Source organism: Serinus canaria, chromosome 6 (assembly GCF_022539315.1).
Source record: "Serinus canaria isolate serCan28SL12 chromosome 6, serCan2020, whole genome shotgun sequence".
Classification (NCBI taxonomy): domain Eukaryota; kingdom Metazoa; phylum Chordata; class Aves; order Passeriformes; family Fringillidae; genus Serinus; species Serinus canaria.
This window is the reverse complement of record NC_066320.1, coordinates 19747906-19774933: the sequence shown is the minus strand read 5'-3', so window position 1 is coordinate 19774933 and position 27028 is coordinate 19747906. Positions and strand designations below refer to the sequence as shown.

The 27028-nt window shown below is 36.5% G+C and overlaps 1 protein-coding gene across 2 annotated transcripts; it reads left to right on the top strand.

Annotated features, from left to right (window-relative positions):
• Positions 1-37: 37 nt before the first annotated feature.
• Positions 38-26772, top strand: MARCHF5 (membrane associated ring-CH-type finger 5). 2 transcript variants are annotated; one of them, XM_018910776.3, is made up of 6 exons: positions 38-318; positions 15272-15474; positions 19352-19452; positions 22581-22764; positions 23192-23358; positions 24544-26772. In XM_018910776.3, exons 1-6 carry the CDS (start codon positions 275-277, stop codon positions 24658-24660), a joined length of 816 nt encoding a protein of 271 aa, XP_018766321.1. In that variant the 5' UTR covers positions 38-274; the 3' UTR covers positions 24661-26772. The 2 variants fall into 2 exon arrangements, with proteins under 2 accessions (XP_018766321.1, XP_009085528.1); XM_009087280.4 differs by having other exon boundaries at positions 40-318; positions 19322-19452.
• Positions 26773-27028: the final 256 nt, after the last annotated feature.

The window sequence follows — 27028 nt, the reverse complement described above, 5'->3', positions numbered from 1 at the left end:
GGCGCAGGCGCGCTGCGGGGCCGGGTGGTGGTGACGGCGGCGCGGTTGCGCTCAGCGCTCGCCGCGTCTCCCCGCGGCGGTCCGGGCGCTCCGTCCTGCCCCGGCCACCGGCCTTGAGCCGCGTCCCGCCTGCCGAAGGAGGGGCCGCTTCGGCCGTCCCACGGAAGGGCGGATTTGCCGCCTTCCCGTTCGCTCCCCTTTCTCCGCCGCCGCACGCGTGACGCCTTTGTCAGGCTCCGGGCCCTCGGCTGGGCCCGCTCCTCCGCCCGGGGCCATGGCCGAGCAGACGGGCTTGGCGCTGCCGCAAACCATGGACAGGTACACGGAGGGAACTTTCGGGCTAGGCTGTGATCTCCCGCGGCGGGTTGGGGCCGGTGTCGCGGGTCCGGTTTCCTTTATTGCCCTCTAAAAGCCTTGGTGGCCTGACAGAAGTTGTGCGAGCGCTGTCGTAAAGCAGCGCAAGGTACCGCTGGCAGCTGAGGGGCCAGGAGGGATGGCTGCCGCAGCCCTCGGCCACAGGAGCTGTGTGTGCCGGAGCTGGCCCGGGCCCTGGGGCAGCTGGGGGCTGCAGGAGCCTCTCCCTGGGCCTAGGAGAGCCTCTGGGGACGCACTGACGTGCACGTAAAGTGAGGCACCAGAAGATGACCCAACTTAGCCGGCCTTGTGTTTTTTGTTGTTGGTTTTATGATCTGAAGAAGGCCTGTAATTGCTTTCTAGAGCGTTTTTAAAAATTACAACCTTAAAAGTATTACGACTTAAGCATCGTTCCTCGTCTGTAATTACTACTTGTAAACCCTATTTATTATGTTTGTTTTCTCTATATGCTTTTATTTTAATATGTAGCACTTTCATTCTGTTCCCCTGAGTACTTCAGATTCCTTAAGTGTAATTTCGACTCATCCATGAAGCCCTTGCAACCTATTCCTACAAACAAACCACATTCACAGCCTGTTATTGCAGGAGTAGCCTGGTATCTGAGAAGGTGGGGATCAAGAAGCAGTCAGGCTTCTGTTGATGAACCTGTCAAGTTTTCATCATAAGGAATCAAAAAGAACCCTGGTGTTTTTGTCCTTTCCAGGTTGCCTCTAAGGCAACTGTATTTAATGAAATACAGCCTGTCATCAGTCAGGTGATAGAAATACAAACTGTGGGAGGCAGGGCAGCCTGGAAGCTGGGAATGAGAAGTTCCAGTTTGATATAGAAAGAGATAAAAGTGTTTTGGGGAGGGAAAGTTTGTGCTCTAGAAAAACTGAAAAGGTAAGATATGACGAAGGAATGATTTATGTTATAAAAGTGTTGCTGAATCAACTCCTCTTAAACTGAAAAAGAAAAACAACTCAAAAAACGAAACGCCAACAAACCAACAAACTGTAATCTACATCCTGAATTTTGTAGTCTAGTAATAAATATTCAGATTTCTAGGAAATCATAATACTCTCTGTGGCTGCCCTTATGCCCATGGGTATTCTATCACACTGTGAAGTTTTGGTTCACCCTGTTGGGAAATGGCTGTGAGGTTGTGTTTTTAATCTTTGTTGTGACCAACAGATAAATTAAACAATTAATTTAAAAAAAAAAAAAAAAAGGAAGTTAGTTACCTGGTTGCCAAACCAGTTTACTGTTTTTCAGTTGTTACCTGTAGTAGAGATGTGGGGTTTGATGTACATTTAATATTCTTGTATCCTTTCAAGTTTATTAAATTATAATTTGTGTCTCTGGCTCTTTTAAAAGACTTTTCCTAGTCTGTTTGGAGTAGCTTGATATGTGAAACAATTGGACAGTGTCTCTGATTTCCTTAATATCAAGGACAGCAGGGAAAGAATTTGAGGTACCTAAGTAGCATAAAAGGAGGTATGAAGAGAGGCTGGAGCTTTCATGTAAGAATTCCTTGGGCTCATTATAGGAAACTTTAGAAACAGGAGTGTCAGAAGGGATGAATGTAGTAGTAAGAAGAAACCAAGTATTTAGGATTTTAGTTTAATTCAGAGTGTAGCACAAGATCAGTAGAAGGATTTTGGATTAACCAAGACCTCAAAATGCAGTTGGTGTATATAATTTCTCTGGTTTATATTGGGTTTATGGAGCAGTGTTACATTTGAATAAACAGATTTTTATTCATCTGATGTTTCTGAAGGTTGTACATAACTGTGATCATGTTGTTTGTAGTGGTGATCAAGATAAAGCTTCACTATTTCATCTTAAGGGACATACCCCATGGTTAAATTATCTGTTTATTCTGAGAGGATTCTGAGGAATGGAAATACTTCTATCCTGTTATCTTTTTTGCTCATGACAGATATTTGTTTTCCTCAGTGAGAAAAAATCTATGCAAAATCTTAAAGAGTGATTGCAAATTATTATACCTTAAGACAAAGTGCATACTTTAAAATAAAATACAGATCCTTTAGTGAAAGGTGCAGAAAACAGCTTTCCAGTGAAGACAACTTTCGTTTGGATTCTAATTACTGAGGAAGGGAAAAAGAAGAGTTTTCTTTTGTTTCCAGTACCTAGAGCACTACCGGGAGTAGTGCCATGCTGTTGTCTCAAGAATTAGGTGTTGGTGTAGATCTGAGTGCATGCACTGCTTTGTATACAAGGGTCAGAGCTCCCAGAGCAAGTTCTTTAATTCTCTGTTTGGGAGAGAAAACAGCTGGAGTCTTCTCTTGACTCTTAGATTCTATACCTGTATGATTACATGTTTATTTCCTTAATAAAGCTGGATTTCTCTAGTGCAAGGACTGACTTGATAGCATCACCACATTCTTGCCTGGGATTCATCTTTCTTTGATGTATGTTGTGCTCCATCCTTTATTTGCCTGCGTAATTTCAGTCTAGGAAGCAACCCATGGATTTATAATGAAGAAGATAAATAGCTGTTAAGATGTAAGGAGTCAGTTACTCAAAATTTCTACCTTACCTGAAGGATTTGCTGTAGCATAAATACAAGAATCATGACAGTGAAGTGACACTACATTGTGGATTTTCTCATCTGCAGCATTTAGGAAAGTAATCCATATGATTGGCATCATCTTTTTTAGCCTGAAAATTGGAATTTCCATCCCTCTTGTAATTTTTTTCTTCTCTTTCATGTTCAGATAACAGTTCCAGATAATAATTCTTGAAATACTTTTCTGCAAGAAGAAATCTTTTCAGTCTATGGTAAAACCCCATATTTCTGGACTAATGCATACACTTTTAAGGCAGGTATTAGTAATCTGGCGAAATGGTGAGATTTTATTATTATTTCATTATTTTAATGCCTTCGTTCATGTTAGTTTAATGCATAAATTCCAGAATTATAGTAATCTTTATTAAAACTTGAAATTATGTGTCAATGGGTTTTTTATGTGCTGTTAATGTGAGCTGTAATGCTAAAATGTACTTATATTTTTAAGCTTTATTCTTTTGACTTCAGTTGAATTACATGCAGATTGCTCTTGCAGTTGGTTATGCCAAGGCTTCAGAATGCTGGGGTTCTATTTTTCAAAGCATATCCTGTGGTAGTGATTTGTGGTATTTCATATGCTATCCAAATTAAAGACAGCTGCTCCCTTCTTTCCATATATTTGCCACCATGGTCAGAACATGGTCACCATTGCTTTCTGTTACTTCAGTCTTTAGAGGTGTTAGTCAACATTTTTTGGAAAATCTGTTGAAGGCTTGTGCAGGTACATGCTGAAGAATCAACATAGTGATAATTTTAGCATGGTTTAGCTTTTGAATTCGCATTCCTAATTTTCTGACTGAGTGGTAGTTACTTAGTTGTGGTCAATATCCTTGATAAAAACTAGAGCAAGATGATGTGATTTTAAGTCTCTACCCTTGCCATTCCCTATTGAAAGGAAAAAGAATGAAACAATAAAATGTAGATTGCTTAAGAAATTACTCTTACTGTCAAGAGAGGAATGCTGTTGCAATTAAATTTTCTCTTTTCCAGATCATTGATTTATTGGAAAAATGCTAGCAATTGTAGTTCAAAAATTGCAAAATAGCAATTTGGATTTTGGATAGTTGGATATATATTATAGTTGGATATATAAATCGATAGTTGGATTTTCTATTTCAGTTTTTTGAAATGTCATCTGATTCCATGGTAATTTTCTTTTTTTTTCTTTTTTCCAAGAAAAAAGAAAATGTATGGAATTGTACATGACTTTCAGTTTCTCTTTCCATTCTACTCACCATTTTTGGTGGTGTTTGTGTTGAGATCAGTAATTGCCTTCCTTCTTTGAAAGTGCAGGCACTGTTTTAGTTTTATTTGCTCAATTAACTGTTGATAGTTTAATAAGCTAATACACAGTTTTGGATTAAGACCCTAATGCTACAACCTCAACAGTGGAATTAGTGCAGTGTGGTCCTTGATTGAAGATGTTTATTCTGAACATCTTAGACTTGTACTCTATGTTGTGCTCTGATTTCTCTCACTGATGGAAGTTGACACACGAGTAACTTTGTAGGAGTGGAGTTCAACCAGATAAGATATGCAGAGTAATAAGCAACATAAAACACAGTACAGGATTTATGTATTATCTTTAATTTTCACAGAATGCCATCTCTACAGTTAGTCTGTTTGTTCTACTTCTGCTGATTAGGCATGTCTCTTTTCCTTGTCCTACCTCAAGTAATTATTTTCTTTCTTCACAACGGAGTTAAACTCTTTTGTAAGTGTTGTTCCTAACTTCTGGTTGAAGTTTGTCAGTGTCTAGAATTACCTGGCTTTCTGTTCTTCCTTGAGTAGGTTATTCATGCTTAGAAGGAAAGGCTGTGTAAGAGTAGAGAATGGACTGTGCTGAGTTAATCTCTAGCAAGAAAACAAGAAGTTTGTTTTTCCCTGTCCTTAGCCCAACTGTTTGGAAGTTGATTTTGATACAAGATGGGAAAAGCAAAATCACACCTATCTTGGAGAGTGGGTTTCAAGAAAGAAAGTTTGAAATAGTAATAGCTTTATAATAGCTTGGCTTTCTCATTACTGCTTCATCCCAGGTACATCTCTTTGTATTTTGCTTCACTTTATTGTGAAGGTTTTATGTAGATTGACTTCTTCCTTGTCTTACCAGTAAGGATGATTAGTGGAGACTGGAGACTTAATGTAGACCTGTACATTACCTTTTGCCCATGTGAAATATACAGGTGTCAGCATGTTGTTTATAAACTGTCTTAACCTTTTGACTGTTGTCTAATGTATGTTATTTTTCTATCTCTGATGTCTGCTTTGATATGCTTAGGAACGAATGGACGTGTTTAGCAATTAACTTCTACCTGCAGACAGTAGGTAATTACTCTTCCTATTTAAGTGTGAAGAAGCTCCTGAGAGACAATTTACAATTTTTTGTATTCAAACTCTTGGCATCCCATGTATTATGAAGGCATTCAGATAATGTTTTCATTTGTTACATTCACTTTATCTAAAAAGGCTATACAAACTCCTGTATATTGATCTCTTCCATATAAAAATGTTCAGACTCTGTAATAGTGCTTAAAGCTTTAATGGTTTCCTTTGCCATGATGTCTTTAAGTGCTCACTGAAATGGAAACTTCTGACAGTTAATGCAAGTGTATTGAATAAATATATGTATAATAATTTAGAGGCAAATATCAGAAGGGTAAGGTATCAATTTTGCAACAACTTTTTAAAGTGACACTTAAAGTGGTAACAAATATGCCAGCTGTTTTAGGCTTTTACATTTCAACCTGTTTACAGCCTTTCTGCATTGCAAAGAGGGTTGAAAATTCCTGGTGTGAAAATAAGTGCTTTCTGATGAACATTTTTGTTTTCTCCTCAGCAGCAGAATGGGCCAAGTACTAGATTTTTATAGGATGTAAATACCTACCTTTATGAAAAGAGTGTGTGACTTGCTCATGCTTTTACTGGCATTAGTAGTATACCACAAGCAGGAAATTCATCGCCAGTGCAAAACAGTAAGAGGAGTCAATCTGAAGTGGTTACAGCAAACTGCTTCTGGCTGGTGTTTCTAAATGAAACTGTTGAGATTACATAAGTTGGTGAAGGGGCTGGAGCATGTGACTTACTAGAAAAAGCTGGAGGGAGCTAAGCCTGTGTGAAGAAGGGATGGCTTGGGTGGTCTGATTACCTTCTACCTACCAAGGAGGCTGTTCAGAACACTGACTGTGGAGGTTCCTGGCAGGATGATGAGAATCAGCTGTAAATTTGAACAGAGAAGTTTTCAGCATGTGAGGATGGGAGTTATGCAGTTGAGCTTGGGAACAAGTTGCCCAGTGCAGATATGGATCTTGGCCCGTGGGGCTTTTCAGGACCCAGCTGGAGAATGCTCTGCTGTCTCATCTGAATTTGGTGTTGCTTCTCTCTTGGGCAGGAGATCTGACAAGATCTCCTGTGGTCCCTTCCAAGCTGTAATTCTGTGATACCAAGTCTAGATACAATCCCTGTTTAAGGGAAAACAGCACAGTAGCAGTTGCACTGCATAATTTAAGCATACTATGCTGGAGGTACCAATAGGAAGGTACGGTCCGCTGGCACCTTCTAGCAAATCTGCACTTGGTCTTTTTTAGCACCAGCTCTGAAATTTTTAACTAGAAGTTAAGATAACTTCCTGCCTAGTTGGATTGGGAATTTGCTTTTTTTCTCTGAAGAATTTTTGCTCCTGTCATGTTAATGCTAATATGAGTGCTTTTTGTCAAAAATTTCTAAAACACAATGGAAGTGCTTCTGCTCAGGATTTTTGTGTCGGTGATTCTGGGGGAAGGATTAGACACTTCCTTCCTAACACTACTGTAGGATAAGAAAACTTACAATCAAAATATCCACTTTTGAATGCTGCTTAAAAAAATTGCAGTGAAGTTATATTAAATCAGGAGCTAGCTGTTCATTTGTTTCTAAGTTAACATAAAAATTAAACTGGCCTGCTATATAATAGTTTCCCCTGTAACAAGTAAATACCATTTTATTTAAGGACTATCTAGGGAATCCTTGTATGTGCTTCTGTTTGGAAACAACAGAAGCAAACTTTTTGGATATGTTGTTAGTGTTTCTAGGTTTTCAGGTGATTGCTGATGGAAAGTATGGACTGTTTAGTGTTCTCAGTTTAGATATCTCTGTCTGTTTCCTCCTATGACCATGCAGCTTTTCTTCAATGTGTACAAAGTAAAAGAAACTGCTAAAACAGTGAGAAGATGGTAAATAGAAGAGTTGTCATGGACAAGAGGGGCTGACATTCAGTGTTGTTTTTTTTTTTAAAGCCATGTTGATATAATTAATTATTTTTTCACTTTCTAAGTAAGACAAGACCCTCTATTTTAAAGCTGCAATGTGGTCATTATGTACCTTTCAGATCTCTTCTCATTTGTTTCTTCTAAGTACCTCCTGGAATGTGAATATTTTTGTTTAGAAGTGGATATTTTTTATTGGCCTAAAATGTGCCAACATTTAGCTAGCTTTCTGTGAGGGATGTAATTACAGAAGACCATGTGCAGGGTGCTTGTGACTGTTCTGCTGGTGAGTCATGCAGTCAGTTCCACAGCTTGTCGAGGAGAGTTACTTTAATGTTACCATCAGTCACCGTGCAGTTTTGTTCACATTTATTCAGAGTAAAGACATTCCCAAATTTTCAATGTCTGCCACATTTGATAGGTGGTTTTTGTTGTTCTTGAGTTATTAACATCCCGAGAATTTATCTTGTTGGCATTAAAATTTTTTTGGTAATCTTTAGGTCAGAAATTGCTCCAATTTTTATTATTAGGATTATAAAAGATGACTGACTTAAGTAGAGCTTTTTGGTTTGTTCTCTTATACTGTAAATTTTCTGTTAAAAAATAGAAATTATAAACTGAGAATAGCTTGAGTAATATTATCTTTCATAAACTCTTGAGTTCAAAGCAATTTCCTAGGTTTGGAGTTGGAGGGCTGCGCTTCCATTTTTTTTTTCCTTCTCTTTTCTTTGGAAGAACACAACAGGAAGATTGCTTACCCTGTATGGTCAGTTTAACCATGAAACTCTTGGAATACATAAAAAACATCAAACTTCTATTTCACAAGTACTTTCCCTCAAAACTGAATGTAAAGCAAGGAACCATGTTTGGTTTCTAGCAGATGTTTATGCTAAAGTATTTACTTTTGTAACTAAAGCTACTGTGCCTAAAGATTCATTTGTACTTCTGCATTAACTGACACTGGAAAATGGCTGGAGGAGATTGAGCTCTCATGGTGCAGACTCACTGAATAACTTTGCATTTCTTACCATTTGCTTATCACAGCAACAGCTTAATGTTAGGATGGTTACAGTTTTAGACAGGTCAGACTTGGTCTATTCTGTATGTAAGTCACTCCTGATATTTGTAGCATCTGTCTTCTATTCTGTACATGTATCTCAAATACCAGTATTGGTATTTTTCTGATGCAACTCCCTTTCCTTTTCCCCCAGTGCAAAATAGCATTGTTGGTTATAGAAACGACATATTTTTGTCTTCATTTGGGTTCTGGTCATCTTAGAGGTAATTAATTAGTAACTGAGATGTTTAAAGTCACATCCTAGGAAGTAACTTTAAATAGCCTCTAATGTGTAATTTCCTAGTTACTTCACATCTCTCCTGTGTTTGTGATTATTGACAGATTTGTCAAACAAGGCATGAGAAAATGTTTTCCCTATATCGTATCATATGCTGTCTGCACTATAAAAAAATCCATTAAATTTTTAAAGGATTAACTTAATGCTATTAGAATTCTTCACTATTTGCTGTGTAAGTGCTTGACTACATGTCAGCTTTCTGTTCAAATCATGTTTTTCAAAGCATGTTTCCATTTCGGTAATAAATTGCTTTGTGTGTGTGTATGTGGTTCTTTGTTTAGGTTTTGTTTGTTTGGTTTTTCTTTTTCCACTTAGCTTTAGTCACTTTTGTTTTTCTTCCCAGGATGGTGAGAATCAGTATTACACACCCCCAGCAGGCACTCAGTAGCTTAAATTGATAGTTGTAGCCCAAGCTGCTACTGTACATTAGTAAGAGTTCAGTTAGCAAAATGTATAATGTTTTAATAATGAAGTGCTTATTGTATGAGTAGTAGTTTTTCCTGATTTGTCCTTTGTGCACGTCTAGAAGGGCCCTGTTCTTCCTCCCTCACTTAGGAAATAAAACAATGTTTCTAACATCAAAATTCATTGCATATTTAAAGGCTGATAGCAAGGCCACCAAGCTTTGATGATTTCTCACCTTTTCCTTTTGAAAAAGTGAGAGGATGGTAATATTAATGCCTTTAAGATAACTGAATTTTGAAGACTTTGTGAAAGGAACATGTCTGAATAATTGGTTGCAAAAATTCAATTTATTCAGAATGAAAGCTAATTTTTTTTACTGACAGTCTAGATTTTGGCAAACTAGAGACCAAAATCCAACAAGATAGCTAGATGTGAGGAGGGATTCCTTATTCTAAGCTGGCTAGAAGCAAAGACAATAAGAAAATAAGGCCAAATTTAAGCACAGTAGGTGATGCTGGCATCAAAGGTTTTATTTTATCCACAAGGTAGAAAGCAGCCAGCAGGATTGGGTGAACTATCCTTTACTCATATCTCTGCCTTTATATAGTGCAGTGAACGCAAGTGTGAAATATTTCCCCTTGATTTAAGCCGTAATTAAGAATATAATAAAGCTTGAACTGAACTTCTGATAATCAGTAGATCTTTCTGGTGCACTTTCTAGTTAATTATTCTATGGGTTTTAATGTGTTTGTTTACTGAGTTTTAGTTATCCGCATGCTTTTATTAAAAACTTTTTAAAATCTAGTTTATAGGTTCTCATCCTGAGGTTAGAGGAAGTCAGTACCTATATATAAATACCACTTGTGTGACTATGTGTTCACACCAACATTAGCTTGATTTTTTTACTTGAGCTGTTTCTATTGAAAGCATTGCTTTTGTAGTAAAGTGTATGTCTAGGTTCTTAACAATGTCTCCTCTACTCAGCTTTGCAGGCTATCCTGATGACTAAGCAGAGCAGAATTTGGTATAAGGTCAGATGACTTTCAGGACTTCCTTTGAGAATTTTAGACTTTGTTTCAAAGTGACAACATGTTTTCTAGATGAGTGAAACAGGCTGGCTTATGGCTGCTATGCCATGCTGCCTTAAAAGCATCCTCTGAAGTCCCCAAGGAGCATCTAATTCCACTATTTTTGCACCAGTGTCTGTTCTTCACTCAATGTATTTCCCTTGTGTGTTTTTCCTGTTAAGATAGTGTAAGGGTGTTTTGAGTTTGATAGGTGAGTGTTGGATTGAAGATTAAAGTATTTTTCAGTGTGTTTGATGGCTGGGAAAATACTGGGGAAAGAGCAGTGTTCCATCCTGCAAGTGGGTTCATCTCTTCTGGCACTTAATCTCCTCTGTGAAGCATGACATAAGCTAACATTTCTCAGGTTAATGGTATTCCTTTGTAGCCTTTATCAGGGATTTGTAGGCTATGGTTACATTCTCTTGTGACCAGGCAGTGTCCCTGTAGCGTACAATCTTATTGCTGCTGGTTCTTCACACTCTGGAAAAGGAAATGCTTAGTGGTAGCATTTGCAATGAGGTGTTTCTCTTGCTTTTTGAGAGAATGGTTTGCTGTACCTGCTAAAATTCCAGCCAGCTCCAAAGCAGCCTAATGCTACCAGGTAACTCCATTTTTCTGACATCCTAGTCTTCCAACTTACACTCTAAGTACTACAAGATCATGTTTAGCTGGCCAGTTTAGTATAAAGCATATCACTATTCATCATCCAAGATATTTTATCTGTTGACACAGACTATGCGTAAAAAGTTGTTATAGAAGCTCATGAAAAATTGCCTCTTCCAAACAGCAAACTTCTTTTGGGTCATCCTTTAGAACAGTGCCTTTTTATGGCTAGTGATTGGAATGCTTTTGGTCATTTCTTTCAAGGTACCTTTTCACCCCTCACTGACTTGGCTCTCTGTGCTATTATTGCTATCAGTTATGTTTCAGCCTTTTCACTTTCTTTTTTTTGGATGTGAAATTCAATTGCAATAAGCTGCTCTGACACCTTTTGTTTAGTAGGACAAGGATGCTTTACTCTTGCAGCAAGATATTAGCAAATTCCTGCCACTTTAAGAAAAAGAGCTTTATAATGTGAGAGAAATGCAGAAAAGTTCTTGTTTTATGAATGAACTGTAATGAGAGGGAAACTGTGTTTCTCGCTCATGATTCTAGAGCACATCATGCATGTTCAAATTTGCATTTCCCACAGTAAGAGTTAGGTCTGAAAGTCAAATAGGACTTTCTATTCTGAGAAGTTTTCTGGTTTTGCTGACCATTCATATTTGTACGGCACTGAACATAAGGGGGAAAATTCCAAGATGTTTCTATTCCTACTTCAGTACTGAATGTTTGAAACTAGATTATAAAACAGTTGTACTGTCCCAGTCTAGTAAATCATCTTCCATTAAGTGGATACAAGGATATCTGCTGGGCTTTTGGGGCTTTAGAAATTTTTACAAACCTTTTACTAGTGTGTATAGAGAATCACCATACTGCTTTTAAATTACTTTTTTGTATTGGTTTGCACAGTCACGCCTGCTTGAAAACAAAATTGTTTCAAGATGGATTCAGCTTTCACAAATTGAGTCAGATTTGATTTAAAAAACGTGAATTAGATACTGTCTTCCCTCCCATCTAAGACTGGTTTTGGGAAAAAGTAACCTTTAGAAGGGGTATAGCTTAATAAAAAGGAGAGTAGTCTAGGTATGTCTGATCCTGGAGGTCTTAAGGATGTGTTGGAGCTGTATCTCCAACCAGGTACCAGAGAGAGCAGGCTCCTTGCTGGTAAGAAACTTGTGGTTTGGAGGAACCTGGTTTTAGACAGGCCTTGGTTTCTTAGTCATGTAACATTTGGAGTATAGGATCTCTAATTCTTCAATACAGCTTTCTCCCCATCTCCTTTGCTCTTAGCACAAGCAGTGCCCTGAAAAGAGTTTGTCTTTGCTAGAGAAAAAAAAAAAATAAAAACAGATCCAAAAAATGCTTTATTCTCAGAGTCAGAATAGAATTTTTGAGACTGGAAAGCTTCATCGGCTGGGGAGCTGAATCTAAAAGGCATTTGTAACCTTATATTCAGAGCTGCAATAGTGATATTGGTCTGGAGTTTTGTATGTTTTGTTTTGATTTTTTTTTTTTTTTGAGCCAAGGAAGTGTGGAAAAATACATTAGTGTTATTGATTTGGCTATGTAGAAAGTCATCAAGGAAAAAGGTTCAAGTTTCTATCAGAAACAATGCTTTGTTCCACCTTTTCAGCCCTTTCTATTTCAGGTTATCTGAGTAGCAGCCTGATTCAGTGGTAAGAATCAAGGTCATATTTTATTCAGTACAAGAAAATGGAAAATCTGGCAAGAGCCTAGATACCTGTTTTGAAACGGTTTTATTTAGTCCTTTCTGCTACAGCTGCTGTCAATGGAAAGAGATAGAGCTGATGACAGTATACAGGGAATTTATTGTTCATTATTCATGAGTTGCTGAAGGTTTAAGTCTGGGAAGGATTTTGTTATTAATTTCATAGGTCTTTCAGGTTTTCAAACGTGATTGGCTGGCAAGAAGCAATTAAAGAAAAGATGCATATTTTTCTTGATTTACTAACCTTGACAGAGAACCTGAGAACAGAATTTAATCTATAACCATTGTCATGGACAAATTCAGTTAAAATTGCAGTGTAGCAAGATTATGTTCATGCTTAAATCTGTTTGAATGTTCATGTTTTAATCTATTTGAATAACTCTAGACTTGCATTTTGTGATGTTTCCTTAGACCTAACTAGTTCTGTTGTGAAGCCTTTAATTTATAAATAAAAATCTGAACTACAAATTTAGAGCAGTTGTAGATTTAAATAGGATGTGGAATGAGTGAGTGAATGTTTACCTGTAATTCAGAAAAAAAACTTCTGAAGAGGAACAAGTATCAGTAGTATTGTATGGTATTATTTGTTGTTCAAGTAAATTTGGGGATTCTTAATGTAGATAAAAATCAATGAACAATGCAAGAACTTTTATTCCATAAGAACTTGATATTGAGTGCCATGAACCAACCTGTCAGCCATGCTTTGTAATCCTTACAAATCTTAGTTGTGGTCTCAGCATTTTCATCTAGATCCTTACTAACTTGTGGCTTGTGTGTCTTTGCTCCTCCTGCTTAGGAAGGGTAATGTCTCCTTTCACCTGGGATGGCAGTAGGTGCACATTGGGAGCATCATGGCAAAAGAAGAGTGGTGTTACAGGAGTGAATAGCATGACAGTTTTGATACAAACCAGTGTGGGGAAGGACAGAAAAAAGCCAAGTCAGACTTTGATTTCAACTTCCCATTAAGATGAATGGAAGAAACTACAGTTCTGATTCCAGATGTCAGTCATCCACTGAAAAGCTCTAGTTTTAGACCACCAGTTTAAATTTACATCTGTGCCTACTATAATGTGTTCTGTACTTACAACTGGACACATGGACATTCCAGGTTCATTTTATGGATTGTTCAGTATTAAATTGCTTTCTCTCTGGTCTTCCCTGGAATCTGAATCTCAGTTTGTATTCCCTTTTATAAGTATGCCAATTGTATGTATCCTTTTACAGTGTGCTCAATTATATTCCCTTTTTACAAGACAAAAATTGCTCCAGGTTGCCTTCTACTCTGACACACTTGCAACTTTTTCAACATACTTCTACTACTGTAGATGTTAAAAAGATCTAGTCTTGCAAGTACTTTATAGGCACAATCATTTCTATTAAAAAAGCATGGCTATTCTTCTGTAAAGGAACACTTTAAATTTACAAATAGAATACTACCTAAAACAGTGGCGTCTTAAAAGCAAAGCTGTTAGTATTTTTCATGTCTTGAAGTTGGAGCCTGACAAAATTTAATTTCCCATTGCAGATTCCCCCTTCCTTTTCCTCAGAGGAGTTAAACAAAATCAAAAGTGAGAGGAAAAGCATTGTGAACCACTGTAACATCCTGGCATAGAATCCACAATAATTATTCTCAAATAATAAAGTTGTTTTGTTTTCGAGTGTCTGAGCATTTCTCAGTTTCTTCTTCCTCAGTTACTGTCTGTTACTCATTACAGATAAGAAACCTTTTAGTGTTTTGTCTTAATGATGTTACCCAGGTTGTTAAGAGAACAAAACTAACTAACTTTGATGTTAAACAAAAAGTTTAACATCAAAGTTGTGATGTTAAACTTCAGTTTGGTCACAGTGTCTAATTAGATTATGTCTTGGTAGTTACATTATAAGGAGGCTGTTGCTGTGCTCCCTTATAAGGGTTTAACTATGATTATAGTGGCTTGCATAAAAGATTTTTTTAAAAATCAAACAATTTTATATCTTTATATATAAAACTTATAGTAATATTCTTATTTTGATAGACTCTGGCTTATTATGTAAATTTCAATATCTTCAGTATGGGAATTAGCAAATTGTTTCACAGTAAAAATTACTGGCTGAACATATCTGATATTTTCCTAGTTTAGCTCCGTATTTTGCTTTTTCTCACAAGTTGGCAAAAAGTCTGGCCTAATCATCAGACCAGATATCTGGGAGTTCCTGATTCTATGCTCACGTCGGGTGAGCTTGTATAGACTATCAGTCAGTCTTGTGTTTTCTTCTTACAGAATTAATATATTTGAATTTTTATGCCCACATAATTGTCCAAAGCAGAAATTTCCTCCTCTACTGGTCCAATAGTATTTTTTAAGTACTTTGTAACTTAATTTATATTATACAAAGTCAACTTGTTTGAACTAAATACTTCATCTTTTCAAACACAGCAAATTAATTTGATATAACTGTTTAGAGTTTTTTATGATATATTGTATCATTTGTGTTGTTTTATTATTTAAGTGGATTGGACTTAGTTTCCCAAGTAACAGACTACAGTATTGATTTTATGTTTTTAAAATTAAAAAAGCTTACCAAAATGTTGTAGAAGGAGATGATAAAACATTAAAAAATATGGATTTTCCATATGTTGAATTATTCAAAGGTTGGACTATAGACTCAATGCTTTTTAATCATAAATTATCTAAAAGTTTAATTAATAATTCAGAATGTATAAAGCGGTTGTTTAGCTATCTGAAAAATTATGTTTATTATGTTGATTTTATAGCAAAACTGTGGTACAAAATACTTACACTTCTGGTGATTAAGAGTGAAGTAATAACCATCATCTCCTCTAAGATGCACATTTTCCTTCTGTATGCTTTCACATGTGAATGTTTATTTGAGGCATGTAAAAGTAGCAGAAAATATCTTTTTTTTCCTTCCTGTGATTACAGAAGCTGCTGGGTTTGTTTTGCTACCGATGAGGATGATCGGACAGCAGAGTGGGTGAGGCCCTGCAGGTGCAGGGGCTCCACCAAATGGGTGCATCAGACTTGTCTGCAGCGCTGGGTGGATGAAAAGCAAAGAGGAAACAGTACTGCTAGAGTTGCTTGTCCTCAGTGCAATGCAGAATATTTAATAGTATTTCCAAAGCTAGGTAAGATATGGATAATTTAAATTGTTGCTTATTTATTTGTTCTTGCTTTCCTTTTTTTCCTCCTTTCTTGTGCTCAGAGCACCACTTCTGTTGGAAATTTGTCTATTCCCATTTCCAGACAGAAAGAAATAACTTTATATTCTGCTTGCATCCTGTTTGGTGGCTTAGTTAAATACCTTCTAAAAATTTTGGATCTATTTCACTTAGGTATACAGATAAATCTTGGGATTGACCTGTAATTATTTCCTGGCTAATGGGATTGTTTTTCTTGTTGAGCAGAAAGTGACTTCTTTCAGCAATTGCCACACAGCACATAAACACATCCTTTTTTTGACTCAGCTTGCAGAGACACTTTATCAGAGGAAATTCAGATGAGAATTTCCTAAGCAGCACTTGGCATTACTGGAAAAACATACTTTCACTTTGGTCGGGAGGTGTTTCTGAGACAATATCGCCCTGTAATCAAGAGGCAGAATGTTTATGATTGCTGGGTACTGCTGCAACTTGGTTTGTCAAGGTGAAAAAAAAAAGTTGGACATGGTCTTCCAGAGTCTCTTACTTGAGTAGCCAAGTAGGATAATGCACAGTATGTTGCATGTATTTAAATTAGCAGTGCTTGCTGTTATTTCAGCCCTCGTTTGCCCATGTGTTCTATGGGCTATATTAAGCAAATCAAGAAAATGAAATGTCACCATGGAAACTTTAATTTTGTTTAAAAGTAAAACTGCTTGTTAGAGAATTGGTGATGTAGCAATTGAGTGCAGGCATTTAGAGGATTTTAAAGAATCTTATTTCTGTAATGAAAGAGCTGAAAATAACTCACTGGCAGTTCTTTGGGATAGGACCTCTTTCTTATTAGCTTAAGGGCTGACGAAATGAAGGTGTCAAGGGAATTTTGAGTGATGACATTTACTTCCATGATAGAACACTGAGTAATGGGAAAGAAAATATACACAACAATATTGCATTGTTGATATAAAAAAAGACATAAGCCTGTATGAAACTTACTACAAGTTATTCATATAACGGCCACAATTCAGCTTTGCTGAATAGGGTAACTCCCCATCATAAAGAAGGCATCAAACAATAACATTTAGCATTGGCTTTGGGAAGAAAACTGGCTTTCCATCTGGACACAGAATACACCACAAAACTTGATACTGTTTGAAATTCTTGTTTGTATCTTGACTGATGAAATTGTAATGTGAGACGCATTTGCATTTTATTTCAACAATGGCAAAAAGGGGTAGCAACTATAATTTGGACAGGATACATTAACATAACAAGCATTTTAATTTGTTCCTGCAATTCCTGGCATACTGTATTTGAAAGCTTAGATTCCAACATTCCTGGATTCTGAAACTGGCCTAAAATTCTTGCATGAGGTTGTTCAGTTCTTGCATACAAGTATGTGAGACTCCCTTCAGGTATTTTGATATATTTTTCCTCATAATACCATCTTTTTCTATTTTTAAAGGTAAGGGCACAAAAATTCAGGCTTGTGTAAGAGTACACAAGACATTGGTAGTAGAGCAGGGAAATTAATCTGGGTCCATGGAACATCAGTCATGACCTTGAAGTGCCTTAAACAAGTGAGCCAGTCTTGCCCTTCTGTAACTCTTCTAGTAACTCAGAGCTGTTCTAGCACAATTTAACTACAAGTCAATCAAGGTCACACCAGGCAGAGTAAGGATTTTCCAAGAAGCTTTGCTTAGTGGCCCTATTCCTTCTGCAGCAGGTGTGTTTTGAAGATAGTATCAGTCATACCCTTTCCTGAGGCATCACAGTTCAGAAACTTATTTACTTTAAGACTTCCCTTAATGTACTACTGGAAACTTTTTTTTCTAAAAATTCTGTGAAAGGATACCCTCATCACAAAATTTAATTTATTATTATAGTTTAGAAGTAATATCAACTTGAGGAGACATCAGTGAATATAAGTAACAGTGTGTGTTTCTTTATATATTTACTAGTTCAAAACAACCTTTCATGAAATATCTCAAAATCATAATTCCATTTTAGATTTGATACTGCCTATTAATTCTGGTGATTTATGATAATTATGTTCCTGTGAGCTGTTTTCTGCTCTTTCATGAACTTTCACTAAATAGAACAAATATTGTTACCACTTTGAAAGTAACCAAAGTGTTTCTTAGATAATTATTTCAGTTTAATAAAAAGAAAACAGTTTGGCAGAAAAAAAACTCTTTAAAGCATGGTATATTTTTCAAAATGAAAAATATTTTTGTTTCATATTTTCTTCTTTAATTTGAGTATCAGTGATATTTATTTTCCTGTTTCTTCCTCAGTACCACCTTAAAAAGCAAAAACTGTTTTGTCCTCCTTTCTCACTACTTCCTTCCTAAGGCCTGATTAAAAGATTGTTTCGATAATTTTTTTTCTAATATTTTCTCAAGATTCGATACCCAGGTTTCTCTTAATGATTACTATCAGTAGGTGTAATTTGTTAGTACTTGTGTTATAAGGCAACCTTCAGTGTCATTTGAGTCTCCTGTCTTCAAATGTAAATTTTCAAAATGGTAAAACCAAACAACTTTTTCAGTGACTCTGGGAAACAGTCAAGATGTGTAAACTCCTGTGCATTTAGTACTTTAGTTATGACCTTGTTGCTACTTCCAGCATACTGATAAACATCTCAGCACCTTCTTAAGTGTTCTGGAAAGTCAAACACAACTATTAAGAGTTGAACTGGATGTTCCTGTTGCTTTTTTTCCACCAGCTGACTTGAGCTGAGTGGAAGTGGGGTTTTTGAAGCCATTTACAATAGAGCTGTTCTCTAGAAAGAGAACTGAGTAAGTCATGAAATGGGAGTCACAATTTTGTCAGTGTGGGTAAACTTTGAGAGACATGGGGGATTAGTTACTTGAGGAATGTCTGTAGGCTGGTTTTGAGAATTTTCACTGATTTTAGTAGGAAAAAGTAGGAGGGAGCTCTCAGGAACTGTTCATGCACATGAGCTGTGGGAGGACAGTCTGTATGTAGAATTTGTTGACAAATACAAAAATAATGTGGATTATGGTGATGATGGTTTTCACTTCTGTGCGTACATTTCAGTGTTCTGGCTTTTGCCTCACTCATGCTCTTGCAGTCCCTCAAAGAAAAGATGCAGGCATTGCCCTTGTTTACCTCACCAAAGGTAGTCAGGGTATTTATTGTCTTGCCCCATGTAAGTCTGGAAAGTGCAGTTGTGCATAGACAGAACAATGAACCTATTCATGTGTTGTTATCAAAGGCAGTGAATAACCTGAATAGGAGTATTTTTTCCTCCAGTGTTTTGAGAGGTGATCCTTTAAACATACTGAATGCAGCTTCTTCCAGTGGAAGGAATCTTTTATATTAACTGTGCTACTTTTTACTACATAGCAGGATAGTTTAGTGACAGAATTTTCAGGTGAAGCTGTCAAAGACAAGGACATGAAGTACATTACAACAACTCGGTATTTTTTCCTTTAGAAAACTAAAATATCTAACAAATAAAAAAGGCACAAAGCCTAAAGTGGTTTCTACAAAAGAACAATTCTTACTCAACGCAAAGGAAGCTAATCGGTGGGTAAAGTAGTGCTTTAAGCAGTTTATCAATCTCCTGGAAAAATGAAATGATAGGTAGGCAGAAGTTACAGGTTTCGCTTAATAGCTTTTTAATGATATAATATATTTTATATATATTCACTTAAACAGCACGTGTGGTATGTCAGACTTGTACTTTGCCTCGTTTGTTCTTTCTTATTGGCGATAGATGCTGACTTTTCTACAGTATGCTTTTATCTGTGTGTATCTATCTATATATATATCTCTCTCTTGAAACCTTACTTTTCCTTTATCATAGGTCCAGTTGTTTACGTTTTGGATCTTGCAGATCGCCTGATCTCAAAGGCATGTCCCTTTGCTGCAGCTGGAATAATGGTGGGCTCTATATACTGGACAGCCGTTACGTACGGAGCGGTGACGGTCATGCAGGTACACATGTCTTCCCTCTTCCTGCCAGCTCTGAAAGCAAAAGTCAATTCAGACTCCTCTTTCCTTGGCTTAAAACATGCTTAGCTGCTTTCAGTGTAGTTACCAGTGAATTCAAGATGGTTTTTCACATTTAACTGGTCATAGTTTATAACTGCAAGTATGCCTGTTGGGGCACAGTTCAGTCTGCAACTAACAAAATCCAGTACTGCTCTAGCTGGCTGCCCTGTGTATAGCAGACTGGTGAACCCAATTCTGTTCTCATGGGAAAGGTGCCATTACCACCTTGCTGCCAATAATGGGTAACTCTTCCATAAAGACATGAGACTTAATCTTTTCTTTTACTTGGAGAAAAACTCTGCTAGTAACATTCAAAAGGGTTGAAATTGAAAGATGGTAAATTATTTTCTGGATAATGTTACTTTTTTTTTTAATTGTATAAAAGAAAATACATGCTCCGAATGATGCAATTCATTCATAAACAAGAAATACAAAACACTGCAAATTAATGTTTTAATTACTTCAGACTGTATGATTAGTTGAAAGGCGAAAAATAGTTTTCCTGCTTCTGTTCTTGTGAACTTACTATTTAAATAGAAAAGTAATGTTGACAGGTGGTATTAACTGTGGAAACACTTGTTCATGGTGATTCTAGTTCAACCACGAGACCAGAGTTTTCAGAGACTGTACAATCAGAAGCACTTCCTTACCCTTTTAGTTGTTGATTCCTATAACCAGTGTTTTGCCTGAAAGCATAAAAGTATTTCTGATGCTAATTCAGCTGTAGATTGAATGAACAAATCAATATCTTAATAAATACTCCTCTATACAGTTCTAATTTTAAATATACAACCTGGTTTTTCTCTCATTTGGCACTAGTTCTTGAGAAGTGTGGTACTGCCCTGCAGTTCTGCAGGTCACTCCCTGTCAAGATGGTGTGCTGTTTTGGTTCAGTTTCTCTGTGATCTGAAAGCAGAAATGGAGCCCAAATGAGTGATTGCAGTTGCCCTGTACCAGTGTGCCCACGGGTTGGGCAGCTGCATAGGTGATGTGTAATGGCTTTCAATACCCCCTTCATTCCAGTGGATGAGTCTGTGTATTACAGAGTGGTGCATTAAGTATTTTTTCATTGGATATTTCGTTGTTGTGGCTCCAACAGGAGCATCTGTAATACTACAACTTTGGAAATGCACCAGTCTTTTTCTCCTTGCTCACTGCTACACTGAGGTCTTTTTCTGTAGGAAATTGTGACCTTTTTAGCTGCCCTAGAGCTCTGTAGCCCGATGGAAAAATAAATGCTTTGTTCTGAAGTTGTTTTGCTTTTGAAGTGAGGATCTGTATAAACATTAGTTTAGGCAGCTGGTCAAATCCCAGATATGAAGAATTAGCTATTTTCATGATTTAATGTTTTGATTGTATGGGTGGCATGCTGGGCAAGACAATAATTTAGTTTTGCTTGTAGAGGAGGAGATTGAGTGGGTAGTAGAGGGAAACTATTCTACCCCTTTTGCCACCCCAGCCTTGCTAGGTTTAATACAATTTTTCTCCTGATGCATTTCATACTCCTTTCCTTTAGTTGAAGGGCCAGAGAGAAGCACAGAAGCTATTTTTAGACTTCAGGTGCAGAAAAATAAATACAGAATTGACATTGTGATAGCTAAGTCAGTAACAAGTCAGATGGAGTTACTGAAAGCAGAGAAATACAGTTACCTAAAGCAGAAAGATACAAGATACTGAAGCATTTTTGGATGGATAAGGACTATAAGGAGAAAAAGGATAGTGTCAGACTTCACAGCTTGAGTAGAAGATACTGAAGAAGCTGGAAGACAAATGCTGAACGTTTTTTCAGGAATAATCTTTGGCAGCAACAATATTGCTTATGCCTGTTTTTAGAGGCTGTGGTATATAACACAACTTCCTGTTTTAGAGGTGTAACATGGAATGCTTTTCAGAGCAAGGTAAAAATGTACAGTTTGAAGGTACTGTGGTACACTACTGTAGCTTCTTCCCTGTGTCCTACCTATTCCAGAAGTCCTGGGTTTGTTATTTTCATTTTTTACAATTTTGCTGTTTCATGTTCTTACTTACTAATTCTATTTTTTGTGCAATTGAAGACTCGATAAGTTATTGTACTTGTGGGGAAAACAAGAAGTCAGTGAAAACACATCAGAAAATCCAGTACCTGACAAACAATTATTATTTTAGTGTTTTTAGTCTTCCCAGATTCTTAGAGAAAAAGTCATGAAAGAGCCTGTTCTTCCTGGAAGCAATTCAAGGACTGTATTAGCATTTATGCTCTTAAATTGAGACAAATCTAGAGGATATCTACCACTCTAATGTAATTTTTTATCTTCAGTCCTATTAGATTTATTTAAAATTAAAGCAGTGTACTTTTCAAAAGACATAAGGCACCGTTCTGTTACAGTTGTAACATGTGCATTTTATAAATGGAAAAGTCTGATCAGTTTTTTAATATATCAGCAGAAAAGTCTAGACATAGCAGTAATTATGATGCTTTAAAATCCTTGAACTAACTACATATGAAAATAAGGTAAATGTGAAGATATTTCCTCTACAGTTGAAAATAATGTTCATCTTCCTGCATCGTCCAGAGAAACAATAGTTAAATACTGTGATCTCTGTTATCTAAGGTATTTCTGAAAAACATAAAATTTTGATAAAAACATCCTTAGCTACCTATTATCAATTTATCCTTTGAACAGTAGAATCTGATCAGTTCCTGAGTGTAGAATTAATTGTTATAAAACTGTAAATTCCTAAATGCATTTTGGAAAGCTTGCTGTATTAGCGTTTCAGATGTTTAGGCTTTTAGTTACACAGAAACACGCAAAACCTTTTTGAGATGGTAGGGAATTCTATTACAGCTCTCTGCAATAATAATGAATTGCAAAATAGGGCTGGTAGGTCACCTGCATTATGCTCCATAAGCAACCAAGGATACAAAGAGAAAACAGAGTAAATTAGGTAAAACAGTGTTCTTTTTTCTTTAGCTTAAAACATGCGAGCAGCTTCAAACAAAATCAACTTTTAGGTTACATTTTTGTTCATTTGTACATAGTGAGATTGTTATGGCCTTTGTTATGTTTGTCAACTATATGCATATTTTCTAGGTTGTGGGTCACAAAGAAGGTCTTGATGTGATGGAGAGAGCTGATCCTTTATTCCTTTTGATTGGCCTTCCCACTATCCCAGTCATGCTAATACTGGGCAAGATGATCCGTTGGGAGGACTATGTGCTCAGACTGTGGCGCAAATACTCTAATAAGCTACAAATTTTGAACAGCATATTTCCAGGTAATGTGATTCAGTTTAAAAGGAAATGCCAATATTGAACTTCTGCCTTTAGGAGATAGGCAAGTAGCTTTTGCTCTTTTTAAACAGAGATGATTAACACTATCCCTCTATTTCATGTTCATTCTGTTTAGATTGTGTTTGTGTAGTATGTCCTGAGATGGGTGTGGCAGGAGTTGCAGGAACATGGTTTCGGTTCATGCTTTAGTAACAAAACAAGTTACTAAAATTCATGGGTCTTACTTGAAAGTAAAACTGCAGTCATTTAATGGAAACAGAATATTCACTGAGAAGGGGGATAGCTCTCAAAAAGTAATTGGGCTATGGATTTGTAGTGAAGTGGGGACTGGACAGTAATGTATTTTCTGTGTTCTTTTTTGAGGCAATATAGGCTATGTAACCTTTTCTTCCCTCATTCTTACCCCTTTAGGCATTGGATGTCCTGTTCCTCGTATCCCTGCAGAGGCCAACCCTTTGGCAGATCACGTCTCTGCCACACGTATTCTGTGTGGAGCTCTAGTTTTCCCTACTATTGCCACAATAGTTGGCAAGCTGATGTTCAGCAGTGTTAACTCAAATTTACAAAGGACAATCTTGGTAAGACTCAATACTCTGTTTCATAAATTATTATACTAGAGGAATATGAGGTGTTGTGAAGGAGGGAGGCAAAGGAAAAAGGAACATAAATTGATCCAGAATTTTAAGAACGGTATTTGATTAAAGGAAGGGGTTTTTTTAAGGTTGCCTGTCTTAGCAGTGGACAAACATCATGTGTGTGAAAGACTGTCTTTATGACTGAAACTAATCTCAGTTCATGACAAGGATGAAAGTTTTATCTGCCGCTCTAGTAGGTAAGCCTTAGCAGTAATTAAGGCTGACAATGAAGATGAGGAACCAGCATCTTCTAAGAGCAGTCTCTGTAAGGGAAGACTGGGATTTATATTATAAACCTTTTCATATTAGCTTTTGCTTACTGATTTTGAGAGAAAAACCCTTTGTTTCTTATTTTAACAAGGAGAGGAAAATTAACTCTCCATAGAGTACAAATGGAGAGGGAATGACAATCTCTTCCTTTGTGAATAACCTCTCTGGTTGCAGCCTTTCAAGGACAAGTACACTGAGGTTGGTAATAGGGAATCCCTGCTCATCTGACTGTCACCACAGCCCGTTTTCTATTCCTGCATGTTTATGCACCCCTCTCTTTTATGCTGATCAAACAGTGATATTGCAAATGTTCATGCAGACTAAAAGCTTCTTGGTGTCTCATTTTGAAGACTTGAGATAAACATATTGTGAAGCTTTCTAGAGGGAAAAAAGATTGTTTTACAAAAATAGATTTTATTTTACTCCACTTTTGGCAAGTGCCATTTTTCACAGTCTAGTTATAGAATGGTTATCAGTACTATTTCTTGTGCCTTGTGTGTATAGTATACATTCAGAGAAGGGAGGAGAACATACATATCTGCATTTTCTTTGTTCTTGAAATAAGATTTTGATTTTAAAATTTAGAATACAGGGGAGACTTCCAAGGAAATAAAAGCTTTTATAGATTCAGTCTGTAATCCCTTTAAGTAACCTCTGTAATAGTGCATTGTGACAGAAAACTTTGAGTACTCATTTGGAACGGTTAATTAGTTAATCTTTAATGGTTAATTAGTTAATCTTTAGAAGGAAATACCATATGTTTAGAAAACAAATCTTCTCTGATTGGAAATTTTTAAGAATGTTTGCAGTGATATGACACTGAACTGTGCAGGTTTTCAAAATGTCTTTTTATTTCAGGGTGGAATTGCTTTTGTTGCTATAAAAGGAGCTTTTAAGGTTTACTTCAAGCAGCAGCAATATTTGCGCCAAGCTCACCGCAAAATTTTAAATTATCCTGAACAAGAAGGAGCGTAAGACTGTAACCTCCAGATGTCACAGAGTGTCACCTAACAGGTTTCCATGTTGTATTGGTTCCATTGTTATTGCACAGTAGTGGAAAATTGTGATAAGTTGCTGCTCCTCTGTTCTTTTTTTTTCCTTTAAATACAATAAAGCGCTGTCTTGTGGCAGAGTAAATCCTTTCAGCAACCACTGAACCTAAGAATGTGATTTGGCTTTCATTATATTTTGGATATTTCTGTTGGGCAATAGGCTTTTGAATTATTTTCTTTGAGCCAATATACTGAATGAAAAAAAAAAAGAATCAACTACAGAACATTTTAAGTGTAGTTAGGTAGGCTATATCCAAATGCCTTTTCTCTAGGTGATTTAGTACCCACGCTGTCATTCAGTTTAGCATTTCACACAATGAAGGGAGATTGCTTTAGAAGGGGAATGTGAGTCATTACCAAGGAGAAATAATTTTCCTTGAGTTTTGCTGGTATTAAACAGGGAGTGTGAAATACCCAAATGACAGAGAAAGCAGAAGATAGATCACTCTCTACAGGACTTGTATGTCAGCTTTAACCACCTAAATATTAGGTGTTAAAATTAGCGTGGCTTTCAGGTGACCATTTTATTACTAGTAATTTTCAGTGTCCTGTTGTATCTTCTGCAGTGCCTAGTGTCATTTTCTCATGGCTTTACTGGTTTGTAACTGGTGCTGGATTGCATTTTTTCCTCCACAGTTAAAATAATTACAAGGGGGAAACAAATTTCACTTGCTTATTTTGTAGTTAAGTTTTAGAACACTTGTTTAGTTTCCATATTCCTTTATGTTGTGTAAATACCCATAGAAAAGCTGTGAGAAAGCAGCATTGAACACTAAAGCTCCATATGAACTGACAGAGCAGGACATCCCCTGAAGCATCCAGACCTGAGTGTGTAACTCAGCTCTGCTCAGGACTAAGCTCTCCTGCCCTACTGGAAGTGCTGGCTGCAAGGGGCTGACACTACACTCTGGGTACCTGAGCTGAGCATCCTGCCAGCAGGGTACTTGGCTTAAGGTCATTGGGCTCCATTTTGTAAAGGACTACAGGATAAATCTTAAATGTGTAAGAAAGTTTATTCATACAGTAAGCTTTACTGTTCCCATATGTCTAAAGTAGTCAGTTGAGGGAGACATTAGCAGTTCCATTATTTGATGTGTTTCTAAACCTAATTTCAACAGGAATTGACTGTTTTGTGAAGGTAAATTCTGACAAACATTATACGGCCATTGCATATTCATACCAGACTTAATCTGGATTTTGTATTTGAAGTTCTTTCTTAACAACAATTTCTTTGTTTTTCTCGAAGTTTTCTCTTGTTCATATTAGTATGTCAAATGCATGAAAAATAGCTTAAAAATCTTTGAGTGTAATTATTCATTAGTAAATATTTCTTTTCACCAGAAATGAAGTAAATGCAGAATGGACTTCCTATTTGACTGCAATAATGTATGTTAGGAGAAATTCAAAGTAAGGTACCTTTTCTATAGTATGTTTATCTTAATTACCAAGATGTAATATTTTAAAACTGTACAAAAGTGTATATAAAGACCAGTTAGTTTTAAAAACCTATACAGGTGTTAAAAATTATATGCTCAATCAATATCAAATACTTTTGAGGCTCTTGCTGTAATGGAAGAATTACTATAACCTTGTAAGTCTGCTGATTATATTTGTCTTAGTAGGCTCACTTTTATATAAAACCTAAACTGAGTAGCAAACTCTGAAAGTTGCTACACTCTGTAAGATAGTCTTGAAACAATATAATTTGTATTTCTTACAGAATTCCTCATTTCAAGAAAACAGCTTTTCAGTGGTCTTCACTGTATATATTTCCAAGCAATTTATTACTGTTTTTTAAAGTCTTATGGAAAGAATTGAATGATGCAAATTTTTGGGTTTGAAACGTGTTTCATGGGAAAGCTCATTGTCTCCTCTGGAAGTTAAAGTTGTTGTAAAAATGCAGTTATAAAATACTGTATGGACTGTAAGATGATTTCATATGAGTGGTTAAAGGTCATTACTCTGTAAATCTTGTTTTTAAGTATTGAAAATTATAGTTATGTTGAATTAGGTTGAATAAATATTTTTTACACTCCTTAGTGTACTTTGTGAGTTGAACAAAAAGCCTGTAGCAAAACTTCTGAATGGAAATTGTTTTGTTTTAATGCATGCCTAAAGATTTATATAATTAATTTTATGTTGATGGACTAAAGAAATATCCTTGTGATGAAGAAAGAATTACTTTAAGACTTAAGTCTGACATCAGTTTTTTTTCCTTCTCTCTAGAGATGAATAAGTGATATAGAGGAATGTGCTTCATAAACATTTAAAGCAAAAGAACTGTTGAAATA